The following is a 17,373-nucleotide window of genomic DNA, read 5'->3' as shown; positions in this document are numbered from 1 at the left end:
GGTCCCGACATTAATGTATGGGAGTGAAAGTTGGGTATGGCTAAAGAAGCATGAAAGCAGAATAAATGCAGTGGAAATGAGAGCGTTAAGGAGTATGATGGGTGTGAAATTGAGTGACAGGATAAGGAACAGCGTGATAAGGGAATGTTGTGATGTGAAAGAAGATGTAGTTACAGGAATAGAAAAGGGTATGTTAAGATGGTTCGGTCATGTGGAGAGGATGAATGAAGGCAGGTTGACTAAGCAGATATACAAGGAGAGTGTGGAGGGAAAGGTCGGAGTGGGAAGACCTAGACGAACGTATCTTGATCAAATTAAGGACGTCCTGGTAAAGGGTCAGGTCAAAAGTACCCGAAACCGCCGAGCTTGTATGAAGAGAGTTATGAATGTGGACGAAGCGAAAGAAGTATGCAGAGATCGTGGCAAGTGGAAAGAGGTAGTCTCTGCCTACCCCTCCGGGAAAGAGGCGTGATTTTATGTATGTATGTATGTAATTTTTTTTTACAAGCACACCACGCCTATTATCAACAAGAAATAATATTACTGGTCAATTAGCGATCTATTTTACATAAGACAGTTACCGACACATTGTCAACTAATAAGCTGAAAGGCAGCCATCCATGCCGGCCTTGGTTGTCGGTGTTGACGGTGTCTGAAGGAGGGCGAGGCAGGAAGGGTGCGCCGAGACGGTAAACTTTATAGGTCGGCCTCGTAAAGATGCGCCTACTAACCTAAAGATATAGTTACTAGCTTTACACCCTGATTTTACACGGCCGTTAGATAGATAAATGATCATAAAGTCTTCCACTGTGACAATGACAAATTTTGAGACGGATAAACAGTTTTACATCAAAAATTGTGGCGAGAAAAAAAAACTTCACTGATTTTGACAGATACGAGTACTATGATCAGCTGATCGACCGCCGCCATGTTTTTAGCGTTATATCAGACTAAAGACTAAAGTTATCTTCAGGGTCCGAACAAATGACAAAAAATGCACGTTGGCTAGAATTCCTATCTTTTTTTTGTGGTTAAAAAATCGCCGCAAACTAAAAGAAGCATGTGTGCAATTTTTCTAGGGACCCCCGGGGCCAAAGATGCCAATTTCTTGAATCGAAATTTGAAAATTGCAGGCAAATCCCTACTTCAGTACTTATATTATAACTACCTATATTAGTCTGTCTATCTGTTACACTTTCACGCCTAAACCACATTTTTATTAAATTTAATAATAATTGGAATAGTGATAGAGTTGACCCTAAGGAAGAAGATACGCTTCTTTTTATGGCGCAAATAGAAACGATGCGAACGAAGCGACGGGCAAAAGCTAGGTTGAAAGTAAAAATAATGTTTCATTCGCTCTACAACAATGACGTCCTGTCCTCAATTAATCAAAGAAATCACAACAGAGCAGCCATTTCCTTGGATCGAGGTCAACCCTACCTGCCATTAGGGCGGGCGCAGACTATCAATCCGAGGGTTGCTGAATGTGTTGACATTTGCGAGGGGGTGGCAGTGGGTCACCGGGGCAGTTTGCTTATCTAGACATAGCCTGATTTCCTCGTATAAAATGTACCTATAGCGAAAGGTTGCGTGCTTATTCTTTATTACAATATCTACAATTTGATTCACAATTTTATTAGTGAGTCATGCAGTTTCTGCTTGAGTAGAGAGAAGTAATTCGACATTAACAGAAAATGATAAATATTTGGTACTAGCTGTTGCCCGCGACTTCGTCCGCGTAAATTTCGAGTTGAATTTGACTTACTTAAAAATACTATTTAAAATACTAAATGTACCTACAGACAAAATATTTTAACTGTTTTATTATATGTATAGATGCAGGCTGTCACATAAAATCCTTTTAAAATCTTGTTAAACCCATGCCAATAAAGATCAGGCAATGTTTCCCTTAAAGCATGACTTCTCTAATAATTTCATTTAATACGAATGCTATCTAACCCGTAAGGGATAAACACGTGATTATATGTTTGTATGTATGTAATGCTCAAGACACCCATTCCTTAGGCATTTAGAAATTATGCTTACGACAAAAACCTTTACTGGAGAAAACGAATTATCAATCATAAGATCTATCAAAACATGTTCTGCCGGTCGCTTCATGGATGTATCAATACAATACCAGTAGCTAATGCCACAAAAAACTTAAGAAAAATTAAATAAAGATGAGAACACACTCGTCGCTGAGCCAGTTCTCGAAGGACCAACTTTTTGCGATGGGGTTGGTGTAAAAGGGCCACTTAAAAATTCTAATGTGTTATTCGGTTGAGGTGTTTTGAGATTTTCGTATTTAATTAAATTTAATTAATTATGAAAAAATATTAAACAACGTAATAATACATACGCACAGTGACAATATAAATTAACGGATATCATAATATTTTTTTATAGACCTTGAAATATAATTTAGAAAGGAATTTAATTATATTTATTTCACAAAAAAAAAAACATTTGATTTGAAATTAAACTCATAGGAATTAAACAAACTAATTTTATACACACGCATAGAAGTTTCGTTCTAAGCATAACTGAGCGACGTGCCAACACGGCCCACAAGAAGCATACATTGTTGAAATTAATAGTTAATTTTTATTGGTCCGATGCTTATTCATGCCATCTCCATCGCAATGCTTTTTGCATTCCACGATGATCAGAGGCGAATGCATTGTTTTTGCTGCTGACGGTTAAGGAGCGGGAATTTTTATTTCGGTATGCCGAATTAGAGCAAAAAGCGGTTGGTCCCAGGCTCTTGCCAGCAATTTGTTTAGGCATTTTGTTCCATTTGCACGGAGCGAGGCGCGGACTGAATTCTTAATCGAGTGGATGAGTAGCCTTATTGTTAAGGCGAGTGTTGATGCTGAATTAAGCCGTTTTATTTCAACATGTAGATGATTGGTTGAAATCACTAACTTCTTTTTTATGCCGGTGTAATATTTTATTTTGATTGATAAGAAGTACATAAGATAAAGACATTTTGTTTTTCACTCGTTATTTACTTAATTTTTTTTTCATAAGTATTTTGAGTAAATTTGCGTATTCACCACTAGTGTATAATTGCCGTGTGGTTCCCGGCACGAATAGAAAAAAGAATAGGACCACTCCATCTCTTTCGCATGGATGTCGTAAAAGGTGACTAAGGGGTAGGCTTATAAACTTGGGATTCTTCTTTTAGGCGATTGGCTAGCAACCTGTCACTATTTGAATCTCAATTCCATCTTAAAGCCAAACAGCTGAACGTGGCCTTTTAGTCTTTACAAGACTGTTGGCTCTGTCTACCCCGCAAGGGATATAGACGTGATTATATGTATGTATGTAATGTATAAATGTATTCTAACTAAAATGTTGATTCCACAAATGTGTATCACTCCCTTATTTAGTAAATATTTTACCTTAATTTGTCTGTGGCCACCAAAGCGCTGTAGCAAAATTCTTGAATTTAAGACTCTAGAATTTGCTCCCCGGGCAAGACGGAAAAAAGTTTTGTGTTATGACACCAACATTTAAAATACCCTTAGTATATTAAGCTGAAAATCATACGGTTATGGTGAGTCACACGTACCATGCACGTTTAACAACTATAGTGTATAGTAGCAATAAGTATAGGCAGGTTTATACTGTATTGAAGATAGCATCAACGCCTTTCAATTCAACGTGATCGATTACACTTGATCGCGGTGTCTACTCCGTAGAGAAACATCGATATTTCTCTCCCAAATAGGAAGCTTGGTTTCCATAGCTCCGCTCCAAACAATACAATTTATTAGCTTTCAAACAGTTTTGTTGTTAATTTCGATTTAGCGATGCCTGATCGTTCTTATAGGCTTTAAACAAGCTGATTGAGACTCCTTAAGAATTTAATACGTCGAGAATATAGTTTCTCTGCAACGTAATAAGGCCATATTAAAAAGGTCATGTGTTTAAGACTACACCTTAAGAAATGAAATGAACTACCACTTTACAACATTAAATGACTTGCCAGCACTCTGCTGTATCTATTTAAATTAATCTAAATCCATTTGGCTAGCTTACTTGCGAGGCAACATTAAACGAAGGCATTATGTTATCGGTAACTAAATCATCGTTTGTAGATGTTTGGTGCAAATTTGTAATTGTACGAAATTAAAGTCCTTTTTTTGGACTTCTAAGAAGAAGAACAGTATTCTAGAAAAATAAGACGTCGTTTTCGCTAGGTGCCCTTTAATTTCTTCTGTTTGTCTAACTTGTTATTTTTAGTTATTGTAAGATTTTCACATTTCTTTTTACTGACCATTGAGATAGTCAGGGACGATTATATTGTCTCACTTATTATTACTTGGTGACTGGAGTATTTTAGTTTATACACAACTTTCTTCTTCAAACCATATTATACAATATAAATATATCTGTGTGTGGTCACTGGTCAGACAGGATTTAATTTTAATGTTGACTAAGCCGACCTATCACGTCTCATCTATAAAATTTTTAGAATAATAGGCCCATACCTCTGCCAAATTCTCAATACGTTTGCTAAAACGTGACTTCCCCTTAAATGTCAAACAATAAATTAATTTTACGATTTGAAAGTTGAAAATTTGGCCAGCCATAATGAAGCTAGACCTTTAGGTTTCTTATTGCACAAGTCATTCATATTTCAAATGAAGAACGTAGGCAGACTACATAGATTAAATAACTTAATTTTTAGATGTGATCATAAAAAGAATTTATTTGTAAAATTGAGTAAGACAAATTCAATGTCAATATAACGAAAGTGTATCGAAATACATATAATAAAAATTACACCGCTTCCTCGCAAAGGGGAAAACAACTGGCAAAATGCACTACATTAAGTTTTTTAGGACATTTGCACGTGAATCGACAAGCCGACCACCGCGCCCGTAAGCCGTACGGTCGCGAAAAAAATGCGAAAATCCACATTGGGCGAGGACAAAGAGACGCGCGCCAAACATGGCCCGCCGTCCGTACCACGGGCCTTATTAGGCGCATAAAAGGCAGGCATCTTTCTGACAAATCACCCGACAATTTGTTACTGTGAATCTTTTTTTTGTATGCTTTATATTTAATTGCTGCTATAAAATTAAGCGGTTCTTTGGCAAAGCGGAATTTTATTCACTCAAGATATTTATTGGCGTACGAATAACAATTTGCTCCTAAACTTTGGTTTTCAGTTTTAAGAGGGTGCGATGATATATTTTTTTATTTTATTTTTTTCGGAAGTTACTGGCCAGTTTTCTGCTATCTCCCTTTCTTTCAATAGTTATAGGTAATAGTTAGCGCTTCCCGAAAATATCTTCTATTGTGGACCTCAAATCCATATGAAATATTAATTTGCCACCTACGATAAATAAATGTGTGATTCATTCAATATTTACTTTTTTGCCTTTCCACTTCGACAGCTGACTCAATATCTGACATCATGGTGACTTAACACCAAGTTTAAGGAATGAGTCATAATCATACAAATTAATTTACTTAAAATTTAGTGATTTACAGAATCACCAATTAATATTAACGTTTTGAATTTGATCGAGCTATTTACGATAGGTAAGTAATGATACTAAGAGAGAAATGTTAATTTACGATATTAATATTGTCTTGTAATCTTTCGTTAATAGATCCAAAATTTTAAAGGGAATTTGCAAAAAACGTGCTTTTCTTAGACCAAATCCTTTGAGTTCCATTTTATAGCAAATTCTTTTTAACTCATACCTTTAGATAACAGTCGCATCAATACAGGTCTCACAGTTTAAGCTTATAAAATTACACGCATCTTTTTGGTCGGGGGTTCAAAAAGCATAGATTAAAAGCAGATTATGAAGAACGTCGTAGTATGACTTTAGAACCCATTAATATCATGGTACTTAAGTTCCTATTATCGAGTAAGAAAGGATTCGTCACGCACGCGCTAAGGCTTTTCATGTTGGATAAAAAATGTAAGTGCGTTCGGTGTGACAAGGTAGCATGAATTTTCATTGGGTTCCGTCTATAATTTAATTTGTTTTTAATCAATAGCTGTTTTAAAGCCACAAAAATTAGTGTGTCTATTATTTATTTGTACAAAATCCAACGTTAACTCATATTATACTTAGTAAAAGCGTAATAAGAGTAATCATTTTCGCATTATTCTGTTTATTAGAAGGCAAGTGTAAAAATGCTTTATTTGAACTTGCATGCACTTAAGATTACCTTTACCTGCTTACCTTTAAGCACATCTTTATCCCATACGGGATACACAGAGCCAATAGTCATAGAAAGTCTAAAAGGAACCGTTAAACACTACGATGCCTGCTGGAAGAAATTTCTGTAGAAATAAGAAGTGCCCTTGTACTGAATTTCTCTTTATTTTAAGATTTATTCTTATTCATTTTTTAAATAATTAAAAAAATACCATGATATAATTTAAATAAAAAAAAATATACATTGTTGAATTTGGAATTTTAATCACATTTCTCTAAGGAACCTTACTTATTCTATTAATTCTGTTTTTGCTGCTGTTATCTTCGTTCATTATAGGCTATTCATTATTTCTATATTACATTTTTTTGTGCGCAGTCAAGTCATGGATCGCGAGGATCCAGATTCGGTGCCTGGAAAATTGAAACAAATGGTACAGTGATTAATGGTGGCTTGTAAAAGTTATTTAAGTGCATTGTAACAGAGATTATTTTAAAAAATACAACTATAATGCACTTGTTAATTATTTGACGTTGAATTGATGGTTTTAATAATTATAGGTGGTTTAATAAAATAGTGCCGTGTGATTCCCGGCACCAATATACTACTCGACTCTGACTTCCACTTTCCCATGGATGTCGTAAAAAGCGACTAAGGGATAGGCTTATAAACTTGTGATTTTTCTCGTAGGCGATGGGCTAGCGACCTGTCACTATCTGAATCTCAATTCAGCTATACGTGGCGTATTATCAAGACTGTTCTCTGTTATCCCGTAAGGTATAAAGATGTGAGTATGTATGTGCGTAAATTCTAAACAAAACATAAAATTACGCCCTTTTTTCATGTACATTCTTTAAAACTATAAATTTCCTATCTGCTATCTATTTTTCTATAGGCAACAGCTATCGTATAATTGACCTCGCACCATCTGTAGATAGCATCAGCTGATCGCTATCCGAGCTTATTATCGCTTCGAAAGCTCAGTGGAAGCTCGGACGAAGTCGCGGGCACAGCACAGCTAGTTATGGATAAATCATTTCCTAAAACCATCATCTGTTGCGATACCCAGTTGCTGGCTTGCTTTGACACTGCCGCAGAGTGAGGAGTGATGATAAATAAATAAATAATAAATATATACGGGACAAATTACAATGATTGAGTTAGCCTCGAAGTAAGTTCGAAACTTGTGTTACGAGATACTAACTCAACGATACTATATTTTATAATAAATACTCATCCTATAGATAAACCTCCAAGTACCCGAAACCGAAGGAAGTATGCAGAGATCGTGGCAAGTGGAAAGAGGTAGTCTCTGCCTACCCCTCCGGGAAAGAGGCGTGATTTTATGTATGTATGTTAATTAGCTTTGCGCGAAATCAAGAATACGCGTTGAAAACGAGGTAGTTATTTGACATTAGATATAGGATTCCATAATTATACAATGCAATAACTCTTTACGGCACCAAAGTAAACTACACTTAAAGTATCAAAATGTTCATTTTTATAGTGCACCTACATACATACATATGTATAGTCACGTCTTGCAGTAGACAGAGCCAACAGTCTTGAAAAGACTAAAAAAATAATAAATCACAACTTTATAAGCCTATCCCTTAGTCGCCTTTTACGACGTCCATGGGAAAGAGATGGATGGTCCTAATCGTTCTTCGTTTCGTTCCGGAAACCAGAATAGGACTATTTGTATTAGTGCTGGGAGCTTTATTATTAGGTACCTATAGTGTCGTTACATTAAAAAGATTATGATTTAATTATAACATTATATTTATCTGAGGTGTATCGTCTGTGAGTACCTATTTTTAAATTTATAATAAAAGCACTTCGCCTTGCGGTAACAAAAACGTATATTTTTTAGAACGATGACTTGAAATCTGATTTGCAAAATATTATCCATTTTGTGATTACATACCTATTATATTAATCAAACAGTTAACAATGCAATTTTAAAAGTTATGTTATTTAACCTGAAGAAACCACATTGCTATTCATCTAATCGTAGTTTATTTCCAAGATGCGTGGCCGCCCGGCGCGTGCGCACAATAGGGCCGATGAACATGATCCAATGCGCGAACCAACGGGATATGCCCATCATAATTATTCTTATTGCTAAGATAAAAACATTTGAATTAAAATTCAAAATTACGTGTGAACATACATACTCATATATAGTCACGTCTATATCCCTTGCGGGGTAGACAGAGCCAACAGTCTTGAAATACTGATAGGCCACGTTCAGCGGTGAGATCCAAATATTGACAGGTTGCTAGCCCATCGCCTAAAAAAGAAAAAAGAATCGCAAGTTCATAAGCCTATCCCTTAATTGCCTTTTACGGCAACCATGGGAGAGATGGAGTGGTCCTATTTTTTTAGGATTAGGGCCAGGAACCACACGGCACAATGGCCTCTGTTTATACAAACCAAAACCCATAGAAGATCAGACTGTTCTGCCGTTGACTGTACATATATAAGATTGCATTTAAAATATAGTAGCTTGCGCATACTAGAGCCCTTATGTCCAGATTGACCCCGAGACAATGGCGTATAATGCGGCCGTTCGTCGCCGCATTAAATTATAATTCGGGTCTCCACCGAAGACGATATTTAATTACAAGCAGCAGTACGCAAGATGATGCTGTCTCCGTCACATGTTTAGAGATTTATATGAAACTGAAAAATTAGGTATTCTCCCCTCTCCTTCCCACCCCACGCGGCTGGTCCGGTGCGGTCGCTCGTCATTACGTTTTTGTGTGCTGTCGATGTCACATCGTTATTAATATTTTTCACGTCACTAACTTAATAGTTTCGAACTTTGAGTTTTTTATACATTTTAAAAATGGGAAAAAGAAAAAGGCTTATGGATGAAGATTACAAAGATATCATGAAGAAAATGAAGAAACTCGAAAGGAAGTTAGAAAAACGTAAACGCGTTATCTCTTCTTCGGATGATGACAATTCATCGTGCAGCGAAAAAATATCAGGTAACTAAATGCATTTCATATAGTTTCAACAGTATTGAATCACACATATCTCTAACGGGAGATTTTATCATCTACCCTCAAAATACATATAAAATACAAACCATCAATCGATAATCAGAATTTAGTTTGCTTGATTGATAAATAATAATAATTTGATACATTCTATGATGAAATATACTTAGTTGTTAGATATTATGTGTGATCGATCGTGTACAGATCGTACGGTCATGGTATGCTGGATTACTTTAAATGTTTTAACATTGTTATTCTCACTAATTATGCAGTCCCTAAGACTAAATAGTGTTTATTGAGACAACCTATATGGTTAGTTGGTTATTGTTACATACACTGGCGGCCTATATGGCTAGACCAAAGCATAAGGCAACCTATATGGTTAGTTTTACTGCTACATACTGGCGGCCTATATGGCTAGACCAAAGCAAAAGACAACCTAAATGGTTAGTCTTGCTACTATACTGGCGGCCTATATGGCTGGACCAAAGCAAAAGACAACCTAAATGGTTAGTCTTGCTACTATACTGGCGGCCTATATGGCTGGACCAAAGCAAAAGACAACCTAAATGGTTAGTCTTGCTACTATACTGGCGGCCTATATGGCTGGACCAAAGCAAAAGACAACCTAAATGGTTAGTCTTGCTACTATACGGCGGCCTATATGGCTAGACCAAAGCAAAAGACAACCTAAATGGTTAGTCTTGCTACTATACTAGCGGCTTATATGGCTAGACCAAAGCATAAGATAGCTGATATATACTAATATATATTATATATGCTTACAATTACTTGTCTATTGCAGACATCGCTCCAACAGTAGAAGAAAATGACAATGGTAACCATGATGTTGATTCACCATCACTCCCCTGTACCGAAAACGATAATGATACTGCGGAGCCAGATACCACGCCAGATTTAGACCCAGATATACTGGAGATATTAGGCGATGACCCGTCAAAAGATAATTGTGTAGGCGAAAAACTACACAAAGATATAGCGCTCAGATGGACACATATTTTGAAAAATGGCATGAGTAAAGAAATTAAAACCGAATTGCAAAAACAATATTTAGTGCCTGAGAACTGCGACAGCATTAACCCACCAAAATTAAACCCGGAAGTTAAAGCTGCCATAGACGAACAAAACCTTAAAAAAGAAACATATAACGAGCATAAACAAAAACAACTATCTAACTGTCTAGCTGCAATCGGTAAAGCACTGAATATTGCTCTTAGCAATGAGGAAACGTCACAGGATCTTATAAAACCATTAAGTGACGCCGGTCGACTCCTGTGCGACCTCCACTACCGAGAATCACAATCTCGTCGTTACGCTATTATAAACTCACTTAATAAAGAAGCTAGAGATACCGTCAAAAATACCAAAATAGACGAATACTTGTTTGGTTCTGGCCTTGGGGAACATTTGAAATCATCAAAGGCCATTAAGAAATCGGGTACAGAAATGAAACCCAAACCGGTACGACCACAGTCTAAACCCTCAACGAGTCAACCTCAGCGCGGGGCTTTAAACGCAAGGGGGGGCTCGCGAGTGCCGGAATCGCGAACCAACCCCGGAGTCCGGAAATACACAACGGCACCAGCAGCGACAACCACGAGGGATCGTCGCAAGGAGGCGTCGTCGAGGAGATACAGCAGTCAACGGGGACACAGGCGTTAAATAATACTGAACAGGTACTTGTACCAAAAGTCGGTAGACTTAAATATTTTTATGACCAATGGTATCAATTAACAAAGGATACCAGGATTTTATCGTGGGTAAAAGGATATAGAATACCTCTTAAGGAAAAACCAACACAGTCATGTTTTCCAAATAATAAGCACTTTTCAAAAACAGAAATTATAGCTATGGACTCGTGTATTTCAGAAATGGTGAATAGCGGTGCTATTTCACATTGTTTACCTTGCAAGGATCAGTTTCTATCACCAATTTTTGTAGTTCCTAAATCTGACAGAAAATACCGCTTTATTTTAAATAAAAAAAAAAAAAAAAAAATTAAATAAATTCATTGAAGTAGATCATTTTAAAATGGAAGATCATCGTACCGCCCAAAAATTAATAAACAAAAATTATTTCATGTCAACACTTGATTTAAAGGACGCCTATTTTTTTTATTTCTATCGATGAACGCGACAGAAAAATGTTGCACTTTCAAATGGGAAGATAAAATTTACCAATTTAACGATCTTCCCTTTGGACTGTGTACAGCTCCATATCTTTTCACCAAAATCTTGCAAGGTTAGATAGATATCTTGCTGAATTTATTGGCTTATTAACATCTGCTTGCCCAGCTGTCAAATACTGTTGGATGTATACCAAACTGCTTGAAAGAGAAAAATTCTTAGCTTTAAATTACTCAGAAAATTATAACAAAACAATGGCATTATCAGAAATTATACATGATGATTTAAAAGTTTGTGTTATGAATTGGATAATTCATAACACAAACTATATTTTAGAAATTTTTACCGATGCGTCCCTTACCGGCTGGGGTGCAACATGTAACGGAAAAAAGGCTAGTGATAATTGGAATTACGTTGACTCAACCAAACATATAAATGTGTTAGAGCTGAAGGCGGCATTTTATGGGTTAAAAATATTTGCATCTCACCTACGAGATTGTGATATTTTAATGAGAATAGACAATACCACTGCTATATATTACATAAATAAAACGGGAGGTATACAGTATACACATACATACATACATACATATGGTCACGTCTATATCCCTTGCGGGGTAGACAGAGCCAACAGTCTTGAAAAGACTGAATGGCCACGTTCAGCTATTTGGCCTAATGATAGAATTGAGATTCAAATAGTGACAGGTTGCTAGCCCATCGCCTAAAAGAGGAATCCCAAGTTTATAAGCCTATCCCTTAGTCGCCTTTTACGACATCCATGGAAAAGAGATGGAGTGGTCCTATTCTTTTATCTATTGGTGCCGGGAACCACACGGCACAGTATACACACCTAAATGAAATAGCTCGTGATATATAGCAGTGGTGCGAAGGAAAAAATATATTTATTTTTGCATCATACATTAAATCAAATGAAAACACAATCGCAGATAAAGAATCTCGCAGATTAGATGTCGATACAGAGTGGCAACTCGCTGACTACGCATTTAATCAAATTGTTGACTCCTTCGGTAATCCAGAATTTGATTTTTTCGCTAGTGTCCAAAACACTAAGTGTGATAGATATGCATCATGGAAACTTGACCCATGCTCCGAAGTGGTTGACGCTTTTACTTTTGATTGGCAAAATATCTACTTTTACGCGTTTCCTCCATTTTGCCTAATCGCAAAGGTTCTAAAAAAAAAAAAAAAAAAAAAAACTTATATCTGATAAAGCAAAAGGTATCGTTGTCATACCTTGGTGGCCATCACAACCATGGTTCCCCATGTGGTCTTTGAACCGAGTAAACACTTGTTATGTTCTCCTTTCAGAGAGTACCACCCGCTCCACACAGACCTTACCCTGGTAGCAGCGATGTTATCAGGGAGGGATTAACAAGACAGGGCGTCCCTTCGACGTCCATGAGAATAGTTATGGCATCATTTGCTCAAAGCACACTAGCTCAATACAACTCTTCAATTAAAGCATGGTGGGATTTTTGCCAAGGTAAAAATTTAAACGTTTTCCAAACAACAGTTCCACATGTAATGTTGTTTCTGACACAAACATTTGAAAATTGCGGTTCATATAGTACTATCAATACACATAGGTCAGCATTGTCCATTATCTTAGGTAAACATGTAACTAATGATGACCGCATAAATCGCTTACTGAAAGGGGTCTATAAATTAAAACCCCCTGCTCCCAAATATAACTCTACTTGGGACACTAATAAAGTCTTGACGTTTTTATCGAATTATTACCCACATGAAAATTTATGTTTAAAAAAACTATCAATCAAAACAATTACTCTACTGGCTATTGCCTCAGCTCAGAGGATGCAGACTTTAAGCCTTATAAAATTACAAAATATTGTTAGTCAAGAAAATTCCATAATAATAAAAATCCCTGACATGATTAAAACATCGCGCCCTGGAGCATGCCAACCGCTCATCAGACTACCCTTTATACGAGAGACCCCTAATATTTGTCCAGCACTATCTCTTCAAACTTACATAAACAAAACAAAATCCTTGCGGATTCCAGAATCGGGTGATTTTTTATTCATAAGTTTAAGAAAACCCCACAAAAAAGTGGGTTCCCAAACGCTCGGTCATTGGGTTAAACAAGCGTTGGAGGATAGTGGGATAGATATTAGTTTGTATGGCGCGCATAGCGCCAGGCACGCCTCGACCTCTGCTGCTCACAAGGCAGGGGTAAGTCTGGAAGCGGTTCGCAAAGCTGCGGGGTGGAGCGATACATCTAATGTATTTCTGAAATATTATAAAAAAGATAATATTATTAATTCTAATAATGAGGAATTTGCATTATCTATTTTCAATATATAATCAAGTTATCTGTATAAGAGAAATGTGTTGTATTTATTTTTAGTTTACTCTTGTTTAACTATAAATTTGATTAGTCAGCGCAAAATCAGAACAATCAATTGCATCTATGGTATTAATGAGTGATGTCATTAAAAAAATATAAATGACATATTGATTGGTATGTACTTCATCGTATTTTTATTTGACCCATATGCCTTTCAAACTCTAAACATCTGCTTGTAATTAAATATCGTCTTCGGTGGAGACCCGAATTATAATTGGGAATTAAACGAACTTACCTGGTGAAGTTCGATTCCAATTATGAGAGGGTCCCACCGAAGACGATATGACTTCCCCCCCAACCCAGAAAATAAAAATACAAAATCAGGAAAACTTTGAAGATAATGACAAGCGACCGCACCGGACCAGCCGCGTGGGGTGGGAAGGAGAGGGGAGAATACCTAATTTTTCAGTTTCATATAAATCTCTAAACATGTGACGGAGACAGCATCATCTTGCGTACTGCTGCTTGTAATTAAATATCGTCTTCGGTGGGACCCTCTCATAATTGGAATCGAACTTCACCAGGTAAGTTCGTTTAATTCCCAATTATTGCAAATAGCCGCCTCTTGATGCGCTGTGGTCTATGGTGCAAGCTATAATAAATTTAACTAAACTTATCATACTGTACCTACTCGCCCGGTCTATTTCAGTTTAGGTCTACTAAAGTTATCCTTAAATGATTTATTGATTTTCAATTACCTGACGGGTTAGTCCGAGTTTTCATTTATTAAACGAGTCGATAAAGTAAACGCGAATTTGTATGTGATTTAATAAGCGACATCTAGTGGTAACGCGATGGTACTAATGCTATTTCATACAACATCGCGTTCACTTGCTCGGCGCTTTTGATCGAATAAAACGCTCGCACTTAACCCTAAAACGGAAAAGAAGTGTTAAACTATTTTTCTTCTCTTACATACTATGCTTGGAAGCGTGCAGAGTATGAATATGCTTCTTTAGTCGTCTTTTACGACATCCATGTGAAAGAGATCGTGGTCCTATTCTAATATCAATTCATTCATTAAGCCAAACGGCTGAACGTGGCCTATCAGTACTTTCAAGACCGTTGCCTCTGTCTACCCCGCAAGGGTAAACGTGATTTTATGCATATGTATATGTAAAATTTAATGTCTTTCCCGCCAAAATGTCCTCATTTAGACCAGCCTATAACAAAGGAAATGGTCATAGCCGTGTATTCTGCACATCCATTTGTAGCAATCCGCGGCAGGAAACCGCCCATCGCCGTGATATCGCCGTGGACTGTCTTGAGGAATGGCTGCTTAATTTGATTTAAAGCATTTAATTTAGCTGTAGGGTTATTTGTATGCGATGTAGATACGATCTTGCGTTGCAGTGGAATGTTTATCTGGATCTGTGGGCAAAGTCGCATCTTAAAGTAATTAAGGAGTCTATAAACACAGTACCTACCTACCTACAAATGAACAATTGGGTGCACATGTGTTAAGACGTTTTTTTTTGACAAAACAGCACAGACCAAACAATTGTGTAAATTATCACTAGCAGTTTGCCGCGAATTTAGACCTTGAGAATATCTCGAAAAACCATTAACCGATTTTGTTACCCTACGAACTTAAAAATTATATTGACAAATTAAAATCAAATTGAGCGGTTCGAAAGTCGTACTTACTATGTACTTTCGACCCAAGTTGACACAAAACATCAATGAATGCGCAATGTAGTTTATAAACAACACTCACATTATTGCAAAAAAAAGTATAGTAAATTCATGTAAAAATTTTATACTCATTTTTCCTAGACAGTAATACACGTCTTTTACACAAATATATTTTTTTAAAACGTGAAAAAAAATATCATCCATAAAATGAATGTATGGAAATATAAATCAGAATAAGAGTAGAAAATATACCCTTGAATTTTTAACGAAAGGTTCCTTTGATAACCATTAATTAAATATTTATTTATTCTATAACAATTGGTAATTATTGTTTTTAATAAAGTGTGGTCTACAATTGTCTTCGCCCTCGTCGAATTCAAAAACATTATTCTTCACCATATCTTCTTCATCACAGTAAACTGATAAAGTAAGCATAAACCCGTGATCTAAAGAATCATCCACGTAATACAAGAACCGCTAAAGTTTAACCCACAATCATCCAGCGTGGAACTTTTTATCCAGATCTAATTGTGGTCCACCGTTATCAATGGATACTATAAACGGCGCGTAACTGTCGTGCCGGCGTCGGTACCGCAAATTCTAAGATAAATCCGTAAAAAGTGGCCTTGTTCTCGTGTATCCTGGATGTAATGGCGCTACTTTGTAAGTGACCGTCTTGGTTGTGACTAAGTCTGAATTTAAAAGTATAAATTTTTGAGTTGTGAGTCAATTTTGATTGCAAAGTTTCTTTTTTTAAATTTTATTTTATTAAGAAAGCCAACAGCGTTACAGTATTTTTTTGCAATGATCTTAGTTATATCTTAAAGCCAATAATAGGTTTCCCTTTCTATAGCAATAGTAAGTGTAACATACTAATAATCGACATAATTATAGTTAGTAGTTTTGGTTATACATAAAAAAAAAAATTACAAAATTCCATTGAAGAGATATTAAGCAATTAATTCTAAGCCTATTGATAGAATTAAGCACTTGCATTCACATTACCTCTGCAGAACCACAACAGCAAAAAAGAAAAATTTTTCATTCGTATATATATATCATAATTAAGTAGTTCGATTTTCAGTTGAACTTTTAAAGTTACTTTTCAAAATTTTTGCCGACGGCCGACTAGCAACATATCGCATTCTCTGAATCTAAATAACAGTTCAACCATCCGGCCTTTGATTCTAGTGTCTATTTGGATCTGTCTGCCCCGTTAGGGATTACGACGTGATACGTATGTGAGATATCAATCAGAGATGTCCAACATCTGGCAAGTGTTCTTATGCAGTCCCTAATTTGGTGACAATGTGACTTGTTCTCAAGCGTACACCTTTTGTTACACAAATATCTGAATAGCTCATGACACAAACAAACACGCCAACATTTTCAATAACACGTATACCTAACGGTGTTTAAACCTATTATGGTGATGAAGGCTACATTGACTGTAGAACGCATCTCGTCTATATTTTTGACACGCCAAATGTTCGTAATTGTCATGCATACAAATCTGTAATCTCCGTCGGTACTGTTGTGACAGTCTGTGAATGGATGACAAAAAAAAAACTACAGTCATATCTTTCATCAGGTTACCTGTATTTCTCAGCCTCTGTTCTTTTCATACTTGTTCTATTCTGATAAAAGAATTTTTCAAATTTTTGTAATATTGCATACATACATACATAAAATCACGCCTCTTTCCCGGAGGGGTAGGCAGAGACTACCTCTTTCCACTTGCCACGATCTCTGCATACTTCCTTCGCTTAATCCACATTCATAACTCTCTTCATGCAAGCTCATTTAGGTTGAGGGTAGTTGAAGATCTGAAATCAAAAATAGGCGCATTTCTCTCCAGCATGACCAACAGCTAGCCAAATATTAATAAGAATAGATGATTCCCTCAGCATGCAATATTTGCATGCTGTAATTAATGCCTGATCAGAATTGATTTGCTTTTGATAAACCCTTATTTGAAGCAAATAAAGATTGTATTCTTTTC

General features: G+C 36.4%; 2 protein-coding genes across 2 annotated transcripts in view; both read left to right on the top strand.

Moving 5' to 3' along the window:
* LOC106138771 (integrin alpha-PS2) overlaps positions 1-17,373 on the top strand; it is a 124,247-nt gene that overhangs the window by 71,272 nt on the left and 35,602 nt on the right. The window lies entirely within an intron of this gene.
* Positions 8,803-12,900, top strand: LOC132904426 (uncharacterized). The gene is made up of 3 exons (XM_060954797.1): positions 8,803-9,188; positions 10,006-10,897; positions 12,677-12,900. Exons 1-2 carry the CDS (start codon positions 9,044-9,046, stop codon positions 10,881-10,883), a joined length of 1,023 nt encoding a protein of 340 aa, XP_060810780.1. The 5' UTR covers positions 8,803-9,043; the 3' UTR covers positions 10,884-10,897; positions 12,677-12,900.

Source organism: Amyelois transitella, chromosome 5 (assembly GCF_032362555.1).
Source record: "Amyelois transitella isolate CPQ chromosome 5, ilAmyTran1.1, whole genome shotgun sequence".
In the NCBI taxonomy this organism is placed as follows: Eukaryota; Metazoa; Arthropoda; class Insecta; order Lepidoptera; family Pyralidae; genus Amyelois; species Amyelois transitella.
This window is presented reverse-complemented; position numbering and strand designations above follow the sequence as displayed.

Coding starts and splice junctions, on each gene's coding strand:
- LOC132904426 (XM_060954797.1), top strand. CDS start 9,044: ATGGGAAAAAGAAAAAGGCTTATGGATGAAGATTACAAAGATATCATG. Junction 9,189..10,005: donor GTGCAGCGAAAAAATATCAG/GTAACTAAATGC, acceptor TGTCTATTGCAG/ACATCGCTCCAACAGTAGAA.